At 38.1% G+C, this 22,163-nt stretch overlaps 1 protein-coding gene across 11 annotated transcripts in view; it reads left to right on the top strand.

Moving 5' to 3' along the window:
• ptprfb (protein tyrosine phosphatase receptor type Fb) overlaps positions 1-22,163 on the top strand; it is a 192,252-nt gene that overhangs the window by 148,311 nt on the left and 21,778 nt on the right. For 6 of the 11 annotated variants that reach the window (XM_084412138.1, XM_084412146.1, XM_084412142.1 and 3 more), the window contains 7 exons: positions 1,300-1,878; positions 3,132-3,229; positions 3,761-4,017; positions 6,129-6,210; positions 9,212-9,439; positions 16,021-16,181; positions 20,696-20,808. In XM_084412138.1, coding sequence (XP_084268264.1) covers positions 1,300-1,878; positions 3,132-3,229; positions 3,761-4,017; positions 6,129-6,210; positions 9,212-9,439; positions 16,021-16,181; positions 20,696-20,808 — 1,518 coding nt within the window. Of the gene's footprint in view, positions 1-1,299; positions 1,879-3,131; positions 3,230-3,760; positions 4,018-6,128; positions 6,211-9,211; positions 9,440-16,020; positions 16,182-18,326; positions 18,339-20,695; positions 20,809-22,163 lie in introns of all 11 variants that reach the window. The other 5 variants (XM_084412143.1, XM_084412145.1, XM_084412139.1 and 2 more) reach the window with 1 other exon arrangement.

Raw genomic sequence — 22,163 nt, forward strand, 5'->3', positions numbered from 1 at the left:
TCTTCTCCACGGATGTCACCAGCTGCTATATTCCACTGAATGTCCTCTTATATTTCGGAGTAAATCGCATTACAGGTTTCATATCGCATTACAGGTTTCATATTGACTTTAAATCCTGAATGTGTCTGTGGAGGTTTTCAGCGACTATTCATTGTAGAATGTAGAATTTAATCAAAAGCAGCTTTTGCAAGACATTTCTTAAGGATTTAAATAGATGGAAAAAGCTTTGTTTTACTATTATTATTAAATATTAAAAATATTATAGAATTGTGGTGAATATGAAAAGGCATTTACAACTTATTTTAGTTATATAAATTTGGGGTTGATAAGAGTTTTGAAAGAAGTCTCTTCTGCTCACCAAGGCTGCAAAAATACAGTAAAAACAGTAATATTGTGAAATAGTAATACAATTTAAAATAACTGTTTTGTATTGTAATATATTTTAAAATGCTATTTATTCCTGTGATGACAAAGCTGCATTTTCAGCATCATTACTCCAGTCTTCAGTGTCATGTGATCCTTCAGAAATCATTGATGATTTTGTGCTCAAGAAACATTTATTACTATTATGGATGTTGAAAACAGTTGTGCTGCCTAATCTTTTAGTGGATAACCGTGATAGAGAATTCTTTGATTTTCTTTATTTTTATTTGAAATAAAAATCTTTTGTAACATTATAAATGTATAAATGTCGTTTTTTTAATCAATTTAATGCATAAAATTAATTAATTTAAAATAAAAAATCTTACTGACCTCAAACATTTAAATGGTAGTATATTTATATTTTATGATGTTTTATAAACAAAGTTCGGGAGGAGCACGTTCAAATAATCAATCAATCAACCAATCTATCAATCATCTCATCAAACAATTACCATGTCTACCCTATCAGCATGAGAGGAAGCATATATATATTCACTCTGTCAACTCACCTAACTTCCTTGACAGTTTCAGCATCCCTCCACCACCCCGACTCCTCACCCTTGGCTTGTTCTTTCACAGCCAGGAATACGGGGGGAGTACTCTGGGTTCGGGCCGAATACCGAGCCCGGAGCCCTCTCCTCGGACAGCACGCCAAATACACATTTATTCTATCTGACTTATTTGTAAGTGTGAACTAGTGAAATTTAATTTAAAGATTACTTTTGACAAATACAAGTCGTCTGTTATGCCAGAATAAGAGGAGTGTTTTAGACATTTAAAAAGTTCAGAAGGATATTGTCTGTAATCTAAAAATGTCCCTGCACAATAACCCTCTCTTTAAACGTGCTTAACATATTCTCTCTCTACCCCCCTCAGTGCCTGGTAAACCCACCATGATCATCAGCACCACCATCGGCAACACGGCTCTCATCCAGTGGCAGCCTCCTAAGGACATGGTGGGCGAGCTGATCGGCTACCGACTGCGTTACAAGCATCTGGAGGAAGAGAACTATGAAGTCCGTGAGTTCGCACGCACCGACGACCACCACACCGCCACAGACCTGCACAAGGGCGCCACCTACAGCTTCCACCTGAGCGCCAGGAACCGGGCAGGAGCCGGAGAGGAGTACGTAAAAGAGATCAGCACTCCGGAGGACGTGCCCAGCGGGTTTCCCCAAAACCTGCGCGTTGTGGGCTTGACCACCTCCACCACCCGCCTGTCCTGGGAACCGCCCATCCTGTCTGAGCGCAACGGCCGGATCACTCAATATTTAGTGGTGTACCGCGACATCAACAGCAAACAGAACAGCACCAACCGCACCACCGAAACCCAGATGACCATCCAGGGGCTTCGGCCAGACACCACCTATGATATTCGTGTGCAAGCCTTCACCAGCAAGGGAGGGGGTCCCTTAAGCCCCAGTATCCAGAGCAGGACCATGTCTACATCACCTGGTTGGTGTTTACACTCCATGACTTGCGTTAAATCGCTTAAACAGATACAGAAATCCTTTTATCCCTCTGTGTAATTTATCACTGTGTCAGGCCTCAGATAATTACAATGCACCGTAACATAATTATAATGCACCCTATACAGTATATTTAATGACACAGGTGCACATGATACCACACGCACCTATTCATGTTCCAAGAAAGATTGTGTCCAGAAAACAACACCTGACCATGTTCGTTTCAACTCGAGACGAAATCTTTGTCCACTGGTCACAGAGAAATCAGCAGATAACCAACGAATTATTTTTGCCGCAATAACACACGCTTGAAACAACACAGCCATTTTGTCATGCTAAGACCATGATAAATGTGCAGTGTTATGAAAAAATGATATTATCTTCACATTGGGTGGTCTGTTTTAAGGCAAGTGGAGAAATCCTCCCTTTGTATTTTACTTTCTGCGAACATTCAAGTTGAACTGAAAGCTGTCTTATGTTTAGCAGAATCATTGTTGTTATTGTTATTGAATAATTACATTAACTATGTAATTATTGCTTAAATTATATTAAAAAAAAATTCGGTATTGGAAGTATAAAGCTTAAATAAAATTAAATATAAATATTAGATGCAAAATATATTTAAAACCGTAAACAAAAATGAGAAATTGAAATAAGATAGAAATGTCGCTGTAATAAGTTGAAATTGAAATACTAAAATGACTAAAACTGAGATCAAATTAGTTAAAGCTCTATGGAAATATAAATAAAAAAACTAATAAAATGTACAACTGCACATAAAATTATTAAAACTTAAAAGAAAACGTACAATATAAAAACAAAAGCCAATTCAAAATATGAATAAATACTATAATAGTCTTTAAATAACACTGAGCAGAATAGCATCTCAGTTATTAGGAGTTTTAAGTTTCCTGTAGCTGGGGAAAGTATAGCTAGAGTCGCAAATTCTTTGGATTGTTCTCAACAAATATGCTGATTTTATAGTTTACAGAAAAGCTTTTACTGGAAATATTCAGACAGGGGCTTTATTTGTTTATTTATAAAAAAAAAATGTATTCACAATACTGTAAGTACTTTTATTGCAGTGTCAGTAATTTCACACAACAAGAGATTAGTAAACAGTCCTCTTTAGCCCATTTCAGAAGCTCTGTTTTGTTTTAAACGTTACCTTATACATAATGCATTGCAAACCCTGAGCTTTGAATAATGTTTACAAAATCCCTGTTTTCTCCCCAATAGCATTTGCCACAAGTTTTGGTGTCAAAGCTGTGATGAAAACCTCTGTCCTTCTCACCTGGGAAGTACCAGAAAATTATAAATCCCAAGTGCCTTTTAAGGTAAGACCCCATTGACGTGCATTAACAAAAGGTCCTCATATTAAAAGATATAATTCACAATTATTTATATTTATGCCTGTTTTTATAGTCTAGCACTTGAGAGTCTACTGTATAATGGTCTAATTCTTGTACAGTACGGTTACGCTGCAACAGATGTAAATGTAATTTTACCTATTAGATTTAAGTGCTCATTCTGTAAATTCACATGTGGTTTTGTAAAATTGCAAGTTACGCTGTTGGTCAGTAAGCTGAAATGCTGTGGAAAGTCTGTCAGAACGGTCTCTGGCCTACAGTGGACTTGACAGTTGTCTGTGTGGCGTCTCTGCATGCCAGCCACTGGTATAAAACCATAACAGTAATATCCTGATGGGCCAAGCCCAGAAAACAGCACACTGTTTCCAAAGCTAGAAGTGACTGCATGGGGATAAAGTCTGTTTATGCAATCAAGTTCTTTGTTTAAATGAAATTGAATGAAAAATTAGGTTTAGTGAGCCGTGCAACTGAGTGAAATTGAACCTCTCCCTCCTGTAGATCCTCTATAACCAGCAGAGTGTGGAAGTCCAAGGCAACCTCAAGAGGAAGCTGATCACGCGACTGCAGCCAGACACGGATTACTCCTTTGTGCTGATGAGCAGAGGGAACAGTGCTGGTGGTCTGCAGCAACAGGTTTCCATTCGAACTGCACCCGACCTGTTCAAAAGTAAACCTGTCCTGTACACAGCAGAACAGACCAATAATGGAAAACTCAGCATCAACCTGCCCAAAGTGCCCACCACAGCCCCTGTCAGGTTAGTACTTTAGTAATCTGACAAACAAAATGGGATGTCCTCTTAGTGGTGGAGAAAATAAGATGAAAAAATATGAATGATTTGAACAAAAAATGTATAAATAAATTTGATATATTATTTGATATATTAATTTCTTCAGTCAGCCGGACTCAATCAAAGTTAAATGAAATAATATCCTGGCTCCATCCTCTGCGCTTCCACGTTCGTCAATTCTTCTTAGGTTCCTCACCTAAGCTTATTACGACAAATGTCGGGTCAGAGGTCATAACAAAGCTGGGAAGAGCCAGGATATTATTTAATATAACTCTGATTTTGTTTGGCTGATAGAAGAAAGTCATATACACCTAGGAGGGCTTGAGAGTAAATTATGGGATAATTTTCATTTTTTAGGTGAACTATCCCTTTAAAAGCATGCATATATATATATGTGTGTCATACGTATAAGTGGGCAATTGAGGTCAAACATGTGATGTCTTGATTTACTGATGTGTAAAACAGAAATGCATAGCTTACAGAATGTTTTGAATACTGTGTATATATATAAAGAATTTTCAAATCAGTTTTTTAAAAGTTGATTTTATATAGTACTCATCTTATTGCTGTGCATGTAAATGTACTCCTTCCCCTCTTATTTAAATCTCATCAGTACGGATATGCCTCCAGCCTAATTCAGGTCAATGACGCCATGCTTTCCGTTCTGCAGTGTAGCTCACACACCATTACCATGCAATTATTCCCTCCCCAACTGAACGCTTCAGACTGAATCTCCCCAGCTCAGCAAACAGCCTTCCTGCCAACGCTGCAGATTCCAGCTGCTTTTCAACCCAAAGCAACGTCATCCTACTGTATTCAGCTGTACGTTTGACCTTCTCCTGAAACGAGATGGCTTTTTTTTTTTCAAACTACCAGAAGGACCTTGTCAGACTCAAGTGACATTGGCATGTTTCCGCTTCATTCTCCTCTGAGCTGTGTGCTGAAGGATAAGTCATGATGGAACGCGTAGAAATCAATAGCGGAGAATGTGCCGACAGATAGGCTGTTTTCTCTCTTAGCTGAGAGGAAGATATATCTGAAAGTCTTGGTTTGAGATCACTTAAGAGTGCAGCCTGTCATGATGGAGGATATGAGCACATCCTGCTCGTAGAAAGCAGACACGCTGCTCTGTTTCTGATGTTCTTGCCACAGAGAGCCCATCATTACGGCTGAGTGCTGGGTGGAGGCCCTTAAATGTGTCGTCATAATTTATGCATGAGAAAGGCCTCTAATGTTTATACGTCATTTTCAACACTTAATTTTTCATGAATGAGGAGGTAATGGAAGAAAAGTGGATTGTTTTTGTCCTCTGAGAGGAACATGTTGTTTCGGAGTCGAGCTTTTCCACAGCCAATTATGTTCCCTGCAAAGAAATTAAACTAAATTGCTACTGAACCGCAAACTCTGGAGATTTTTTTTTTTCTTCTCTGGCTTCTTTGGCCGTTGACAAAGTCAGAGCTGGTGCAGTGTGGTAAAAAAAAAAAAAAAAACACTCTGTACCTTGTTGCCAATCCCTGGAGTAGAACAGGCCTGTGCTCCGGAGTGCCTTTTTTGATTGGTAAAAAGATTACCAGAGTGTTGAGGATGAGAAAGTCTTGGAGAAGATTGGCATTTGGAGTAGAGCTGATTGATGTGGGATTTCGTGTCAGACACAGCTCTTCGTTCTCCGGGAAATCCCGGAGCTCTGAAGCACAGAGAGAGTTTTTCTTGGAGCTGATTTTGCCTCTCGTATCAGAGACCGGCCAAATTAAAGCCTCGGCTCCAGTCTTATTATGAGCAGCCGTGTGCCACTCTCCCAAAATTATGCTCATTCGTGAGCGCTACATTCCCTCACACTCTAAAAGACAGAGCTGATGATTAAAAACCAGTAGTGTTGAGATGATTACCTGAAGTTATTACTCAGAAAGCAAGTCATCAGTTTTTCTACGCATTCACACACCTGGAATGGGTCGCTTCTAATTCCCACCAGCTCAAATCTAAGAGCTTTTCTGATATAAATGGTGACGCTTGTTCAAGCTGCTGTAGTGCAGTTGAGAGTAGTAAAGGTGTACACGCTAACAGTGTTGTTTTCTGCATAGGTGTTACTACATTGTGGTCGTGCCCGGGTCTCTTACATCATCTCGTAAGTGGATTAATCCTGATGAGATGGAGCTGGATGAGGTGAGTTATTACTGTTTTGTTGTTTTTAACTGTATTCATGAGTCATGAGAAACCTGGACATATCAGGGAATTTAAAAAATGTGATTTCTTGAAATCAACATCATGTGTTTGACATTTGACAATCAACATTTTAAAATATATATTTTTATACACTACTATTTAAGTTTTTTTAATGTTTTTGAAAGTCTCATGCTCACGAAGGCTGCATTTTTTTTTATCAAATCTTATTAATTTTATTGACAGCAGCAAACTTTAGTTTCTCTTCAGGTTTGTATGTCTTACTGTAGTCTAATAAAAATGAATCAAATAAACAAGTAAATACTTTTCCAGATATTCTTTATACACATTTATGATATTTTTCATTGTATAAATGGGATTGTATTCAGTGTACAGTCAGCATATGAGTAATTTGCGGGTTGGATGGGTGGGACGTGTCTCCACCACTTTTTGCCAGGGTCAGTATTGCCCCCACCACTTTTTGAAACATCTCGTGGCTCTAGTTGAATAGCAATTCAGTTGTTTGTGTTAAATAAGAGGTGATATGGTGCTGGATATACATATGTATTTACTAATGTAAATACTCTAGAGACTAACAATTTTTTGTGTAATAGTAGATGTAAGGATAAAACTATTACATTAAACATGAGTTCTATGTCAATAAATTAAAATCAGTGTACTACTGAAATTGATTTCTAGACTTTGTAATGATATTTTTTGTGCATTTATTTTTGTACATTTCTGATATAACCAGCAATCTCCTTCATGAATCTACTTCAAATTCACAAATACCAAAACCCTAGAACCCATTATAATCAGTGATTCTGTCTATCACTCCTGTTCTATTTCTAAAATACTCCAGCGCTCTGACACAAAGGACAAATGGATTTGCAACATTGGGTTTGTCACTTCTGGTAGACAGCAGTACAATGCGGTGAAAAGACAAGAAAATATGACGAGGCGTATCTCGCCCTCGGATTCACCAGTACAACTGTGGGTAATGAAGAGAGACCACAGTTGGTTGTGTGGCCCAAAAATGTTGCCTTTGACAATATGAAGCCAAACAAGTTAAGTAGCAATTAGTAGCCCCTTTCATACATACAGTCTTTACTGGTAAACTAAATTAAGTTCACTGGTAAACTAAATACTGGTAAATTACCGGTAATCATAGAGTTATTATGGAGATGACGTGATTACTCAGCGCTGTTTACAGTAAGCTTTTTCTATTTTTCTAGTTTTTCTATTTAAATATGCACAAGATGATCATCTTTTACTACGTCTCGCAGCTTTTTCAACGTGTCGCGCTCGAGACCCAGCCTTCTTTTCCATTCATCCAATCCATGAAACCAACTCGGAAGTGACTTAAACTGCAAATTCATCGACTGACCGCTAGAGACAGGCTGCAAAAGAGAGTCAATACCATATACCCCCCATGTTAATATGCCCAACTTTACAGCAGAATTTTTTTTTATAGCCTGGTGCAAAAAGTGGTTTTGGTCTATATAGCTAATTTTGCCCTTCATGACAACTGGAAAGGGGGTGTATTTCTTTTTTATAACTCATCTGTTTCAATTATATTAAGCCTTAAAGTTCTGCATAATTAAGGGCATGGCCACTTGAATGACAGGTGGATTGCCGCTGCTGTCACTACAAGCCATTTGTCTGGTGTCTGTTAGCCGTCACGTCACCTCAGCTAATCCCTTTTTTTGCCCATTTTCGTTTATCCGGGAGTGACGCGCGGTGACACGCTGCTAAGATGGCGATGGCAGCTCCGTTCATTTTGGGCTTCAAAAGTGCTCTTCAGAAACCTACTGGTGACATCACGGACACTACATCCATATTTTTTTTACAGTCTATGACTATTATGCGCGTCTCGTTTTTTAAAAAGCAAAAATGCGTTCTGTTTGATCATCCGCTTATCCCCTTTCACTCAGACGTCAAATTTTTTTGTCAAATTGAACAGATAGTGAAACCAAAGCTCTCCTCCTCATGTGGGGGGTGTGAAGACAACGGCGCAGCGTTTAAAGGTTGTATCAGTGATTTCAGGCCCCCCAAAAAAATTATCACATTCATCTAATCTTTCCTAACGATCCGCTAGCTGCCCGCCCCATAAGCATGCCGTCAAAAAAACGCGTCTCTGTAGGCAGCCTCTGAGATCTGCACACAAAAACAATTGGTTTCACCAACCATGCTTATGGGGCGGGCAGCTAGCGGATCGTTAGGAAAGATTAGATGAATGTGATCTCTTTTTTTTGGGCCTGAAATCACTGATACAACCTTTAAGATCACTTCCGATGATTGACATCACAGAATTTACACGGATTTTGGAGCTGACGTGTGAATGGTCTCTTACTGGTAAAAAGCCAGAACGCTGTTGCTTGTGTAAACAGCAATTTTATGGTAATTTACCGGGATTGCTGTGGGAAAGGGGTTAGTGACTTCACATCACAAACACAAAATGAAACCTGTTGAAGTTGAGGAGTTGAAGTACTGTATTAATTACAATATTTTAAATAAATCCTATCAAATTTTGCATGTGTCTTAATGTGGTCGGGGCGCATGCATATTCATCAAAGAATCCTGAAACAAAATAGTTTCCTCAAAATATGAAGCAGCACAACTGTTTTCAACATTGATAATAATCAAAAATGTTTCTTGAGCAGCAAATCAGCATATTAGAATAATTTCTGAAGGATCATGTGACACTGAAGACTGTAGTAATGATGCTGAAAATTCAGCATATTTAGAAAAAGTGTTATTGCTTACTGTGTTTTTAATCAATGAATGCAGCCTTGGTGACCTTAAGAATCTTTCAAAAACATTAAAAAACAATCTTACATCACGAACACAAAGAGAAGCCCATTGAAGTTGACAAGTTGAATGCTTTTACATTCACAGGCAATTCAAATAAAAGCATTGACCAACTTAGCATTAGTTTCCCACACAACACTGAGGGCCTGTGGCTTTTATGTACTAATTCATCTGTCTCTGATCTCATCCTCAGCTCCTGGAGTCTACTGAGGGAGCTCTGCTCAGGAGACGACGTCACTCGGACACCGCAAGGCCATACATCGCCGCAAAGCTGCTCTCCCTACCAGACAGCTTCACCTTGGGCGACGAGAAGACGTACTCCGGCTTCTACAACCGGCCCCTTTCCAACAGCCAAAACTACCAGTGCTTTGTCATGGCTGAACTCAAGGACCAATATCCTGTTACTGCAAATGAGAAGCAGGTATTACAGTTTGTAATAATGTTTTTTGAACTACATGGGGGACCCCACATGTACGTTTGTATGTTTGTCGTCTTTTGTCTTCAGCTTTTCCGAAAAGTTGCAGATACATAAGCAGTTATTTTGTGAGTCTTGCCAAAGCTTTGTCCTAATAAGCAGCAAAGCTCAATAAGCTTTGTTTGTCGAACAAGCATTAGCTTAAACGCCTCGCCGGTTCCCTTCAGCCCCTCTCACATTTTTCCATCTGCTTCTCAAACAAATCAAAGAATCAAAAGTAATCATCGCTGAAACTTGTAGCCCAGACCACCAGAGGACCAGTTGGATAAATATTCATAATTTCCTCACATGATAGCGTCAGCAGTGTTTGGCACTTTGAGCTCCTCCATCTCGGCTCTGTGGAAAGAGCAGCAGAATGGATTTGCGTGGCAGGGCTTTGGGAGCACGGAGGCTTGTCCTGATTCCCTTGAAGCTGACTCTTAAGTATTCCTAAAGCTTAGGCATTAATCTGTCCGCCATGCTTTATGAGAAGAGGGGGACAACTTCCTCACTCAGCACTTCAAAGGCCCTGCTGCCCCTCCTTTTCTTAAACGTCAACCTTTTCGTCCTGACTCGTTCACTCGGACTTCCACGTTCACTTCGGAGACGTCCCTGATCTGCAGAGACTGTACCTGGACACCTCTTTAATAAAGATTAAACAAGCCCACGGATGGTTTTAGAATGTTTAGATTGGTGTGTGTGTAAGGTTCAAAAGAACAAGACTAACCATTTGTCAGTGGCTAGAGAATGGTATCTCAGAGAATGCTCAACATTTAACGCTGCTGCACCCTTTGGATCCGGCGCTCCCGTAGCTCTCCTGCTGCGGAGCTGTCATAGGAAATGAATGAACAGCTCTGAAATGAGCTGAGCTCCAGCAAAGGGGCCTTTAGAACACATGAAGCCTAGTGCTCAGCACAGAAACACAATCCCATTGAAAATCTGCAAAGAAACAGTGTGGGACTGGGATTGAAACTATAGACTAGGACTGGGTAAAAATAAAGATTTTCCAGTAAATAATGAAATTCACTAAATGAAATGCTTCCAAATGCAATTCAATAATAATAATATTTTTAATATAACTTTAATGCTAAATGAATAAATCAACTAAATTAAATGCATTAAATAATTATATAAAATAAAATAAAAAGAACTATAGGACTGGGCTTGAAAATACACACTAGGATAGGGGTAAAATCATTTTTCAATTAATCACGAAATTTACAAAATAAAATGTGACCAGGTGCTATATAATAATTATAGTAATAATAATTTAACAATATCAGATAAATGTTGAATTATTAAATACATTAATTATATTTAAAAAAAATAATATTTACATTAGAAATTATATACTATATATTAAAAATAAATCTATATTTTAAAAATGAATACTTGTATGTCTTGATTTTTACTTTTTATTAATTCATTGAGCCTGATAGTCGATAACAGTTTTCAGTATGCTCTAAATTTAGTGACATGTTTGTCATCTCCTCTTCTTCAGCATTGAATATTAATTTTATGTTAACCTGTAATGGATAAAAAAAAATATGCTGAATCATCAAACAGATTATGTAATACTTGAAACGGGCCTGTTGACTTTGTGACCAAATTAATCAACAATTCCCATTCGCAAAAGAATCCATTTATGAATCAGAACGAATGAAATCAATATCTTTTTAATCAAATTTACTTTTAATTCACTTCAGTTTCATCAATGGATTTATTTCATGATATTACTACATTAGCATTTTTTGTTAGTAATTATAAGTAGAGAATCAGACGTACTAAAGACATCCATGAGCATCTCAGTTCATCTTGAGGACCAGTAAACCACGATGTCTCCATGTCCATGGAGAAAACAGAATGTCTTTGTGTACAGGCATCACTTAAGGCACATAAACAAGCCCAGAGGACTGTGAAATCGGATGATAGATGGAGTGTGTAAACAGAATCTGGTTAAGCAAGTGCGGAGAAGCAAGCTTAAGATGTTATGTTAAACGAGAGCGAGAGACAGCGCTTTGACGGGTTTGAAAGGAAATGAGCTGTTCCAGCGGTCCAGAAGAAAAAGAGCGCTAGAGAGCAGTGAGCTTTTAAAGAAAGCAAAATGGAGAGAGAGAAAGAGCGTCAGCTGGCTGGTAAAGTTAGGAAGGAGGGCCTGTGGCGGCCGAGCTGTTTCAGCCAGATAAAGTGTTTACATTAGCAGAATGCCTGCACTGAGACCCCAGCGCTGAGATGATGTCGTTAACCGCTCCTCTTCTGCCTGAGGACGCGAGCACATCCTTATCCGCTCAATGGATTTTGCGTTAGTTAGTATTCAGCTTTCTTGTGTGCGTGTTTTTTTTGTTTTTTTTCTCCTTGGGAAATGCGAAACACATTAGTGACGTTAACTGCTTTTAACACATCATACACAAATTGTGTTAAAGTGCCGGAGGAAGCAGAGCGCTGTCGTTTCATTCACCTCCACAGCGTCAGAAAACGCATTGCTTGATGGGTGATTCTCACAAAGAAATGTCTGGCTCATATTTTATTATACGAAAAAGAGGCCTATTTTTAGGACTGTTAAGATTGGCATTTATGTTCAAATTCTCATTACTGTAATGTGAAGAGTGTCATTCTCATTAATGTAGTCCAGTAATGTGGCTAATTGTACATTTAACATTTATATTTCATCATTCTGCAGAAGCTTTTATCCAAAGGGACTTGCAAATGAAGAAAATCAAAAGCAATTGATCATTATGGAACCAACAATATTCACAGTCCGGCAATGCAGAGCTTTGAGATAAAACCAGAATATAGAAGTTTATATCACAGAATACTTGTTTCTAGTTTATAGAGAAAGTGCCTTTGCTTTCTGTGATTTATTTTTATTTATTTAGATTTAGATTTATTTAGTTTAATTATTATTATTATTATTTTTGGGATGAAATATGACCTAGACATTTATGAAGCATTTTAGTGAGATTTGCCCTGATAGGGTGAAAATGATATTTTTTAACCTGGTAAAGCTTTACACTGTGTCCTAACCGGCTGAGATGTTATAACAAGCAATGAAATGTCTTCCATATTAATCTAAATAATGGTACTTGTGTAATTGGTGTTTTTTTGGTCTCTGTATTTGCATTGTTTCTCTGTGTAGCCCTGCCCACAGAGAACTCTCATTGGTCCAAAATCCTGCGCCACATGACTGTATACAATAGGTGGTATTTTTATATGGTTTCCAGCTGGTCTGAGTTTGTGTAGATGGGTTGATCAGCTAGATTACCAGTGGACAAACATGTTAACCCGGTAGATCAAATCGGTTAAAGCAACTTTTAAACTGGAAGAAACTGGTTCCAACAACTAGCTTGAGCTTAAAGGCCCTGATATACTCACGGCAAAGTTCTTTTTTGTTCTTCACTTTGGGTTTGAAATAAGTGAGCAGCGGTTTACTGTTAGCGAACATACTGACGCCATCCACTCTGCTGAGAGTGCTGTTTAGATGAATATGTTAATATGTGCTGTGCACTTTCCTTTCAATAACAAAATAAACAGAAGAAAAATGACAGCGGTGAGAAAACGGTAGTTAAGAAAGCATCTGATCCTAGCGATGTGGATGTTTGCATGAGCTCTGCAATTCAGCACTCCAGTAAAGTCATGTCACTTCGTACACTAGATTGTTTCAAAGCAAGCAGCTTTACAGTATTAAACGTTAAAAATAAAAAAAAATCGTTTCCGTGTCTCTTTCAATTAGATTTACAACTTCAATTAGACATCACACCAGTTCATTGCTTGAAACGTATCGGGGCCTTAATCCAATAAGCCAATGTTTTTTCCAGGTCTTTGCTAAAGAAACGTTACAATTATGCAGTGAAATGTGTATTTCTAGTACATTGCACTCACATAACCGCCTGCGCTCACATAAAGCATCACGTTAACAGTGAGGTTGTCATATGAGCAGTGCGATAACACGACGACTTCATGACTCTCCTCCAGCTAATATCCCGCTTATCTCTTCAATTAATATCTGTGCGCTTTTAAATGAGTCAAGCTGAGCTGAGGAAGTGATCCGGATTATGGTGCCCCGCTCTGTGTGACAGGATGAAGCGGAAGGAAGAGAGATAGAGAAAGAGAGGAAGGCGACGGGGGTTTTGGCCTTCAGGGAAATGGTGTCCATGTGGATGGCCTCTCCCAACACAGAATAAGAGAGTGAAAGTGGCAGGCCCATTTTTCCTCACCTTCATTTCTTTCGTTCATTCTCTTCATGGGGTTTTTTTTTCCCCAATTGTTTCTTGGCGGTTTGTGAGGCAAAATTCGAGCCTGTCCCATGGCGCGTGCATGGAAGAGGGCACAGCAGGGAGATGTCTCATTTATGTCCCCTCACACTGGCTCTTTTTTCTTCCTGTCACTCCCTCCCTCCCTCCAGCAAGCTCACTATCACCATGGTTTGAGCACTAATGAAGAGGATATGATTCCTCTCCTCAGCTTCCATTTATCAAAGCCACAGAGAGGGAGAGAGAAAGAGCGAGAGAGAGAGAGAGGGAGGGGGGGAGGGGGTGCACAGGTCCTCTCTCCATGTTCTTCTCACACAAATTCCTCTTTTCTTGTGCGTATCTTCCTCTACATGTTCACATATACTCAGAGGTGTGACTTATGCTAATCAAAGGTGAATGTGTGTATGGCAGGGGTTAAGAGGAGTCTTGTTAAGGGAACCTGGTCTGACATGGAGACAGATGTGAAGATGTGCTATATGCATGTGCAGGGCCTGTTGTAGGTTATTTTAGTTTCCCTTTTTTTATTTTAATTAGTGCTGTCAACACGTTAACACGTGCGATTTAATTTTCTCAGTTTAACAGGTTAAAAATATTTTACGCAATTAACGCTGCATCCGCTTTTTTCCCGCCATCCTTTGGCTGGCGTTACAATATATGATCACGCTCTTATTCATGCAAATTCTTTTAAACCATTCAAGTGCGATAAGACACGAAAGAGAAATCTGTGAATCTGCTGTCACACAGTGAAACACACTACTCGTGCGCACAGAAAGCCTCTTCAGACACCGCATGAACGGACAAAAACACAAAAATTACGCAAAGTCTTAAATGAACGTAGAGTGCGGCATGTCTTAAAGTGACAGCAGCCTAATAAACCTGCTGCTGTTTGTCATTAAGGTGGTCTAAGAACAAAAGAAATAGAGAAAATCACACACTGCTCTTGACTGACTTAAAATAAATGTAATTTTTAATTTATGCAGTGAAGATCATGAAGTGGTTGATAACTTTTAACAATTATCAATTTCTATATATATCCTACCTGAAAATCATAAAGCAACAAGGTTTACAAGGTTACATGAGTCAAAAACAATGAAAACTTTTTGTGCATTTTGACTGGGAAAGTAAAAATCTGAACTGGTCTGACTTGGCCAATGGAAACAAATGTATCCCTGATTGAAGGCACAGGTAACTGACATTTATTATAATGGATTTATGTGAAGATTGTTTTAAATTCACTTAGGCTTTAAAAAATATACCAACTTTAAATTTAATAAATGTTCAAGTTGATAGTTTTTAATTATACTGTAATACTGAATGCCTATAATTACTGGCTAAAATTGAGAAAAAAATCTATTTCATAGAGACATTTGTAGCAGTATTGATAACTCTGGCCTTCTTTGAAAAACAAATATATAAAATATAGGCTACTGTCTTTTTGTTACTATACTAATTTGGAAATTAAATGTAAAATTATTGCAACAAACTTTAATGTTAGGTGTGAATTATCACGATTAATTACAGAAAAATGTGTTATTTAATTTTTTTTTTTAAATCGATTGACAGTGATTATTTTAATGCTACTTTACTGTTTTAAAATTGCTTTTCCCATTTTAGTAATTCAAGTTAAAGAATCAGTCAAACAGTCAACATACATTCCTAGAAAATAGGAGGGAAATTCAAAATTCGGATTTCCAGAAATGAAAAGTAATTATAATATGCGATATCGTTTAAAAGTGTTTTGAGGAAATTAATACTTTAATTCAGCAAGGATGCATTGAATTTGTCAAAAGTGACAGTAAAGACATTTATAATGTTACAAAATATTTCTAATTCAAATAAATGCTGTTCTTTTAAACTTTCTATTCATGAAAGCCTGAAAATTCAGCTTTGACAACACAGGAATAAATTACTTTTTAAACTCTATTCAAAAAAGGAAGCTGTCATGTTAAATTGTTATAATATTTCATAATGTTGTTCTTTTTATTGTATTTCTGATCAAATAAATGCAGCCTTCACCATAGGAGACTTCGACATAAAAAATAAACTAATATAATATCATATCTTTGTCAAAATAAATACAACAGGAAGCGTTTTTTAAGTTCTTAGCACAGCTAAGACATCTTCAAAATGTCATGACAAAGACAGATACTTTAGCTTAAAGTACTTAAATACATCAAATGAAGCATCACATCCAAACAAGTTCTCATTTGCTCCAGGTCAGCCATAACTCTTGTGTATCTTGTTGCTGTGGACTCACACACACTTTCTCTCTCTCTCTCTCTCTCTCTCTCTCTGTAGCGGACCTTCTCAGCCAGCCCATACTCGGACCTCATCATGGTGAAGGATGAAAACCATATGCAGCGCAGTATGGAGCCGCCTGAGATGCTTTGGGTCATGGGCCCCGTGCTCGCCGTGGTGCTCATCATCATCATAGTTATCGCTATCCTGCTCTTCAAGAGGTGAGGAAGAGGTTTCCCATCACTCCTTTCTGAGGTTCACTGTTCACTGGATTTGGCCTGTGAACATTCACTGAACGACGGTAAATGCGACCGCACCTTTATAATCGTTCCTCCTGATAAGATAGATCCCATATTTCAATTTCTGTTTGAATGTAATGTGTTTGAATTAGCTTCATTTGAAGTGTTTCTCAATTAGTTGTGATTAATTAGATTTAATATTCACCATTCCATATAATTATTTCTATATTTGATCAATTAACAGCCCTAGTTTTCACTGTTGTTGATGGGGTTATGAGAGCCCACCCTTTTTTCTTTCTTTTTTCGGTATCTCTGAGAGCAACTCTCTCAAAGTATCAGCCTCTGAGAAAGTCTGATTTTAGATGAAATACACCCCTGCACATCATCGTCGGCGTGACTCTGAATTCAGGGCTGCTTTGTACACGGAACAAGATGTGGCTAATTTTAGCTAGCTTTCCCACAGAGAGAACAAAAGGAGGACATTATTCATAATGACATCTTGACTCAGCCGAATAAGGCAGACATGTAGCTCGCGGCATGACCCGGTGGTCCCATTCATAACGCTTATACAGTACTGACTTATACTCCCTCAAGCCCGTCTTAGTAAAATCCCTTACTTCAGAGCAGACCTTGCGTTTGTTTTGCTCTGATTTTCTCCGCGTTCGACACAAATCCACCATTTCAGCCCCCCTGGTGGCGCAGGACTCTTTTAGCTTTGCAGTGACTTAAATAGAGGCCATTCACGAGCGAAGATGCAGCGGTGAAATGGCAGCGTCAGCTTTCGGTTTCAGCAGGTGAGCGGTTATGTGTCTGTGTCGCCACAACCTGCTGATGCTATTCTAAAAGCTGTCATCTTGCACTGCCACCGCTGTGAGCCAGATAGTCCAGCGAGTAGCTCTGCTATTCTTATGCTTCAGGAATGATAACTGGTCTATTTCACTGCTGGCCTTAACTTTCTCTCTCTTGTGTTTGTTCACACTGACAGCGATATTGTCAGTGGCTGTATTGTTTGTTGCTAACAGGCGGACATACCGCCGGATGCCCTAATGCAAAATCTGATCACAAATGAGATTAGCCTTTTTGATTCTTTGCTGAAAATTAACATTTAATGTAGGGATGCACTATATTGATATTTTGACTGATACCAATAAGCAGATCATTTCATGTTGTGGTCGATAACATATTAAAATTCTACAATATTTTGTCTAAATAAATCAAAAATAAAACTAAAAACTAAAATCAATTGTTTTAAATGCTTCAAATTAGCACATTTAAACATCACAAAGCTATAATGTACATTATTACAAATGGATATCTATTTTGAGATTTATGAAAGATCACATTTAATGGTGTTTTTAAATTATTAGTTTGAGCTTTAGATGACAACAAAGGTCATCTAAATGTAAAACTAAAGGATTAAATAAAAATAATTCTATAATATCGTTCAATAACTGATATGGTACCGATATATTTTGCCTCCTTATGATTATGTGTTTGTTTATAAATTGAAGCAGTGGATAATATATGAGCAAGATGGAAAAACACAAGGTTTTCAGCACAAGAGAAAAAAACTCTAATATCGGCTGATAACTTATATGGTACCGATATATTATTAATCCCCATGATTATGTGTTTGTATATAAACCGAAGCAGTGGATAATACTTGCGTTAGATAAACAAGATGAAAAATACAAGGTTTTCAACACAATAATAAACCATTTTAAAAAGTTTAATATTGGCCGATAATCGATATGGTACCGATATATGAGTATGTGTTTGTAAATAAATTGAGGCAGTCTATGGCATATAAACAAGATGAAAAATACCTTTTTTGACATTGTCTTCTACACTTTCTTTGTATTATACCCCTGAATGGGGGCAGAAGAGATATTACCTAGTTACCTAAGCTGAAGCAAAGGCTGAGGCTGTGCCAGTCAGTCATTCCATATAAGTACTTATTCAAATCAAATTAAAAAAATCTTTTTAAATCACCATCTTCAAACACAGTCTAATTTCTGAAAGACGTTTTTGAAACGCAAGGTTAGCCGCACAGCTCACTTGGGTCTCTAGGTGTCTGACAGCAACTAATCAAATGTCTCTTCCTTCCTCCACTCCATACAAACGCAGCAAACAGGAGAGGTAGGTACCTTCAGATTATGGCCAGGTGTCTTTCTGTCATGGTTTTCATTTCAGAAGTGTCATCTGTCTCACTCTTCACAGGCTGCAGGGTCTACAGGTGTGGCCGCACATGTTACTGTTCATTATCATGTTGTTTTGAATGACTATCAGTTCAGTTCATCCAAAACAGGATGTTGGCTGTAATTGCCTTTTTGAATAAAGATTGACCGTAGTTCACCCTCACACCCTGCTGCCCTTGAAAAGTTCCAGTCCATTGGGTTTCCGTCGTTTCAGTGGTGCATGTTTTGCTGTTGTGATCGTGATGTTTTATTTTTGGGGACGTTTTATTTTTTTCCTTTTCTTTTTTTTGCCGTGCTGTTCGTGTTGATCCTTCACCTCCTCCTGAAGGTCACTCAGACTGAGCGTGTGCAGTCAGCCTTTCTGCTGTCTCACCTGAGCCCTGAATGGCCCATTGTTAAGGAAATGCCAGCCCGGCGGCTGCCGAAATAGAAATGTTCTCGTCTTCAAAGCTGACATTTCCCTCCACCGAACTGTTGTTTCTTTTCTTTCCCTCTTACCCGCTAATGTACAAAATATATCTCTGACGCATATATATGCTCTCTCCCAGAGCAAAATGGCCATTTTCTGTTATTTGTATCTTTGCGTTTCATGCTGAACCCAGTACAAATGGATCCTTTTAGCCTCTGATGTACCGTATATGTATTAACTCCAAACTGAATAATTGAAGCGTGCTGAGACTTACTGTATGTACAATGAAGGTGAGGGGCTACTTGTCCAGCGCTCTAGTGATTAGCGATGCTATACGCCCGGCTCTGTTAAGTGGCATATGCTGAAGACCCTTCAGTGCAGCCCGCCTCTCTGGTGTCAGCCTCATTTGAGCTATTCAGGCTTTATTAAAGCTAGAAAACTGTGCTCAGAACCTTACAAATTGAGTGCAGTGAGATGTGAAATTTCCCGTGCATACTTCCATTTTGGTTGGGGATTTGTGTCCATGTGTCTGAGGATGGGTTTCCACTGACAGATGTTCTGCGTCTCCGTGTGTGTGCGCGCGCGCGACAGCTTTACTTGCTGGAAGAGTGCGCTCGGGAGTGCAGGTGCTACAGTGGCGTAATTACCGGTGTTGTGCCATCCAGCTGATGTGCTAATTACCTAGTCGCCTTGTTTTCCCCACAAACAAAAGCGTAGCACCCTGAATATTTAGTGAGCTTGCTAACAGAATCGAGCGAGGCGCTGAACAAACACGCTATTTGGCTTTTATTTCGGATCACCGTGACCCCTTCACATCCCTAAGGGAAATCCTAATGTGCTCTAAAAGCAACAAAGCTTTAATAGGAAATGAGGCTCGTGCTTTTTAGACTGATTAATATGTTGTCTTAAAAACCTTGTGAAAACAAATTTGGAGTTTTGCGACTTGTAATCGACCTCTATTAGCTTTGAGGTCATCTATATGCTAGTGTACTCCTAAAACTCCTATAATTATATTATATTATAATTTAAGATAGTATACTAATTTAGTGTAATGTACAGTAACAGTATTATTTAAAAAGTTGTGGGTTGGTAAGAGAAGTCTCTTATGCTCACCAGGGCATTTATTTGGTAAAATATACAGTAAAAATGTAATATAACATATTAAAAATGTATATGTATATAAAATGTATATAAAAATTATTCTTCACCATATATTTTAAAATATTTTAAAATGTAATTTATAAGCTGCATTTTCAGCACCATTACTCCAGTCTTCAGTGTCACATGATCCTTCAGAAATCCTTCAGATATTATCTGATTTGATACCCAAGAAAAATTTCTGATTATCATCAATGGTGAAAACAGCTAGAAATGTAAAATAATAATAGAAATAAATTTTGTGGAAACCGTGATGTTGTTTTCTATATTCTTTGATGAACAAAGTTCAAAAAGAAAGTTTGAAATAGAAATCTTTTGTAAAATTATACGATTTTTTTACTGTCACTTGTGATCACTTTAAAGCATTCTTGCTGTATAAAAGTATTCTTTTTTTTTTTCTTTTTTTTTTATTCTGGCACCAAACCTTTTAACATTGTTGTATAATACAATTGACTAAATGTTTTGTCCAATTTCTAGACTAGCAAGTTGCAAATCATGTGTTGAGTTGTCAGCACCGGGCACAAAATGTTACTCTACAAGGGTGTTTAATTGATGTTCTTTTATTGTGGAGATGCTAATGTCCACATTTCACTGTCCCATCCCTCAAAACTATTTATTTGATCTTGTTTTCGGAATCTTTTGAATCCGCAGGCCATCCTCTGTTGGTGAGGGTGTCATGGCCTGAATGAATCAATAGCCATACTCATGCTGACTCCATTTTGTTCTTACAGGAAGAGGGCATCCCCCCTACCTAAAGATGATCACTCTAGTGGTGTGAAGGATTGTCTTCTGGCCAACTCGTCTGATCCTGTAGAAATGAGGAGACTCAATTACCAGACACCAGGTAACGCATCGTACACCATATGTACTGTAGACACACACTACCAGTCTGCCAGAGCCCCATGTGTTCTCCTCCATATGCACGTGCACACTTTTCCTATGACTCAGTGTGTGTGATATTTAAGCCTATCACCATATGCACAATGCACAAATTCAATCTTCCTTTTCTTTACATACACAATACATCCACATCATCCATTGCACTATATCATCTGTATCTTGTTCAGTAATCCTGATATTATTTTCTCGGTGCACGCCACCGAATGTGTCATAAAGCATAAACAGGATGTGTAAGCGCACGCTGACTGAACTGACAGTGTGTCTTTGTAATCAGAACGATCTGTCACTGCTGTGCATATCTTCAAATCTTCACGGCCCCCCCCCCCACCACACCTGTAACGACAGCACATGAGAGAGGAGGCGCTTTCAGTCATAACACTGCAACTGAAAGACAGATAAAAGCTTTTTTTATAAGCTATTTTATATTATATATTAGGGCTGCACGATTAATTGCTAAAAGATCGCAACCTCGATTCAAATCCCCTCGCGGTCTTATTCCTAAATGACAGCGATTCTGCTATGTCTATTAAACCTTTGACAAATACAGCTAACATACAGGTCTGTGTTGACGCTGCCGCTGACCCAGAGAGAGCAGTTGTTATATATGGGTATGAAACAGCTTTACAAGCAGTCTTTTCAAGCACACAGTATTCAATTTTTTCTGTTACAAGAATTATAAACATTGATGTCTATGGTATCAAAATAGAGTAAATCATCTTTTGAAAGTAACTTGATGCTTCAAATAAATATTGTATTAATTACATTGTTACACCAGTAGGTGGCGATAAGTGACTGCTATTTATTTTTTTGTCATTGAATCATTAATTCAAGAGATTCCTTCAAAAATGCTGAGTCATCCTATAAGGAAACAAGTGAGCCATTGAATCATTTATTCAAACCGATTTAAAAAAAAGAATAATAATACTTCAAATTAATTAAATATGTATTTTTAAATAGACTGCAGTAATTAACATTTTGTCAGAACCTTTAGTAAATCACATGTCATTTTGTTTAGTTGTCTGTTCAGAATCGATGTTCCTTGAGCAAAAAAAAGTATAATCATGCAGCTCTATATTATACAGTAGCTACATTTTAAAATATTGTAAGGTTTTTTTTGTGTGTTTAACATCTTTGTGTGAAAACAGATGTACTGTTTTATGACTTTGTTCAGTGTGAGTATACTGAATAAGCAGAAGCTGTTGGAAAGCATAATGAAGCGCTCTGCTTCATATTGCATTTAAGGTACTATTTGTCTTTTGGTGGCTCTGAATTCAGCAGTTTATTGCCGTTTCTCCACTC

The sequence above is a fragment of the Rutilus rutilus genome (genome assembly GCF_951802725.1).
Source record: "Rutilus rutilus genome assembly, chromosome: 6".
Classification (NCBI taxonomy): domain Eukaryota; kingdom Metazoa; phylum Chordata; class Actinopteri; order Cypriniformes; family Leuciscidae; genus Rutilus; species Rutilus rutilus.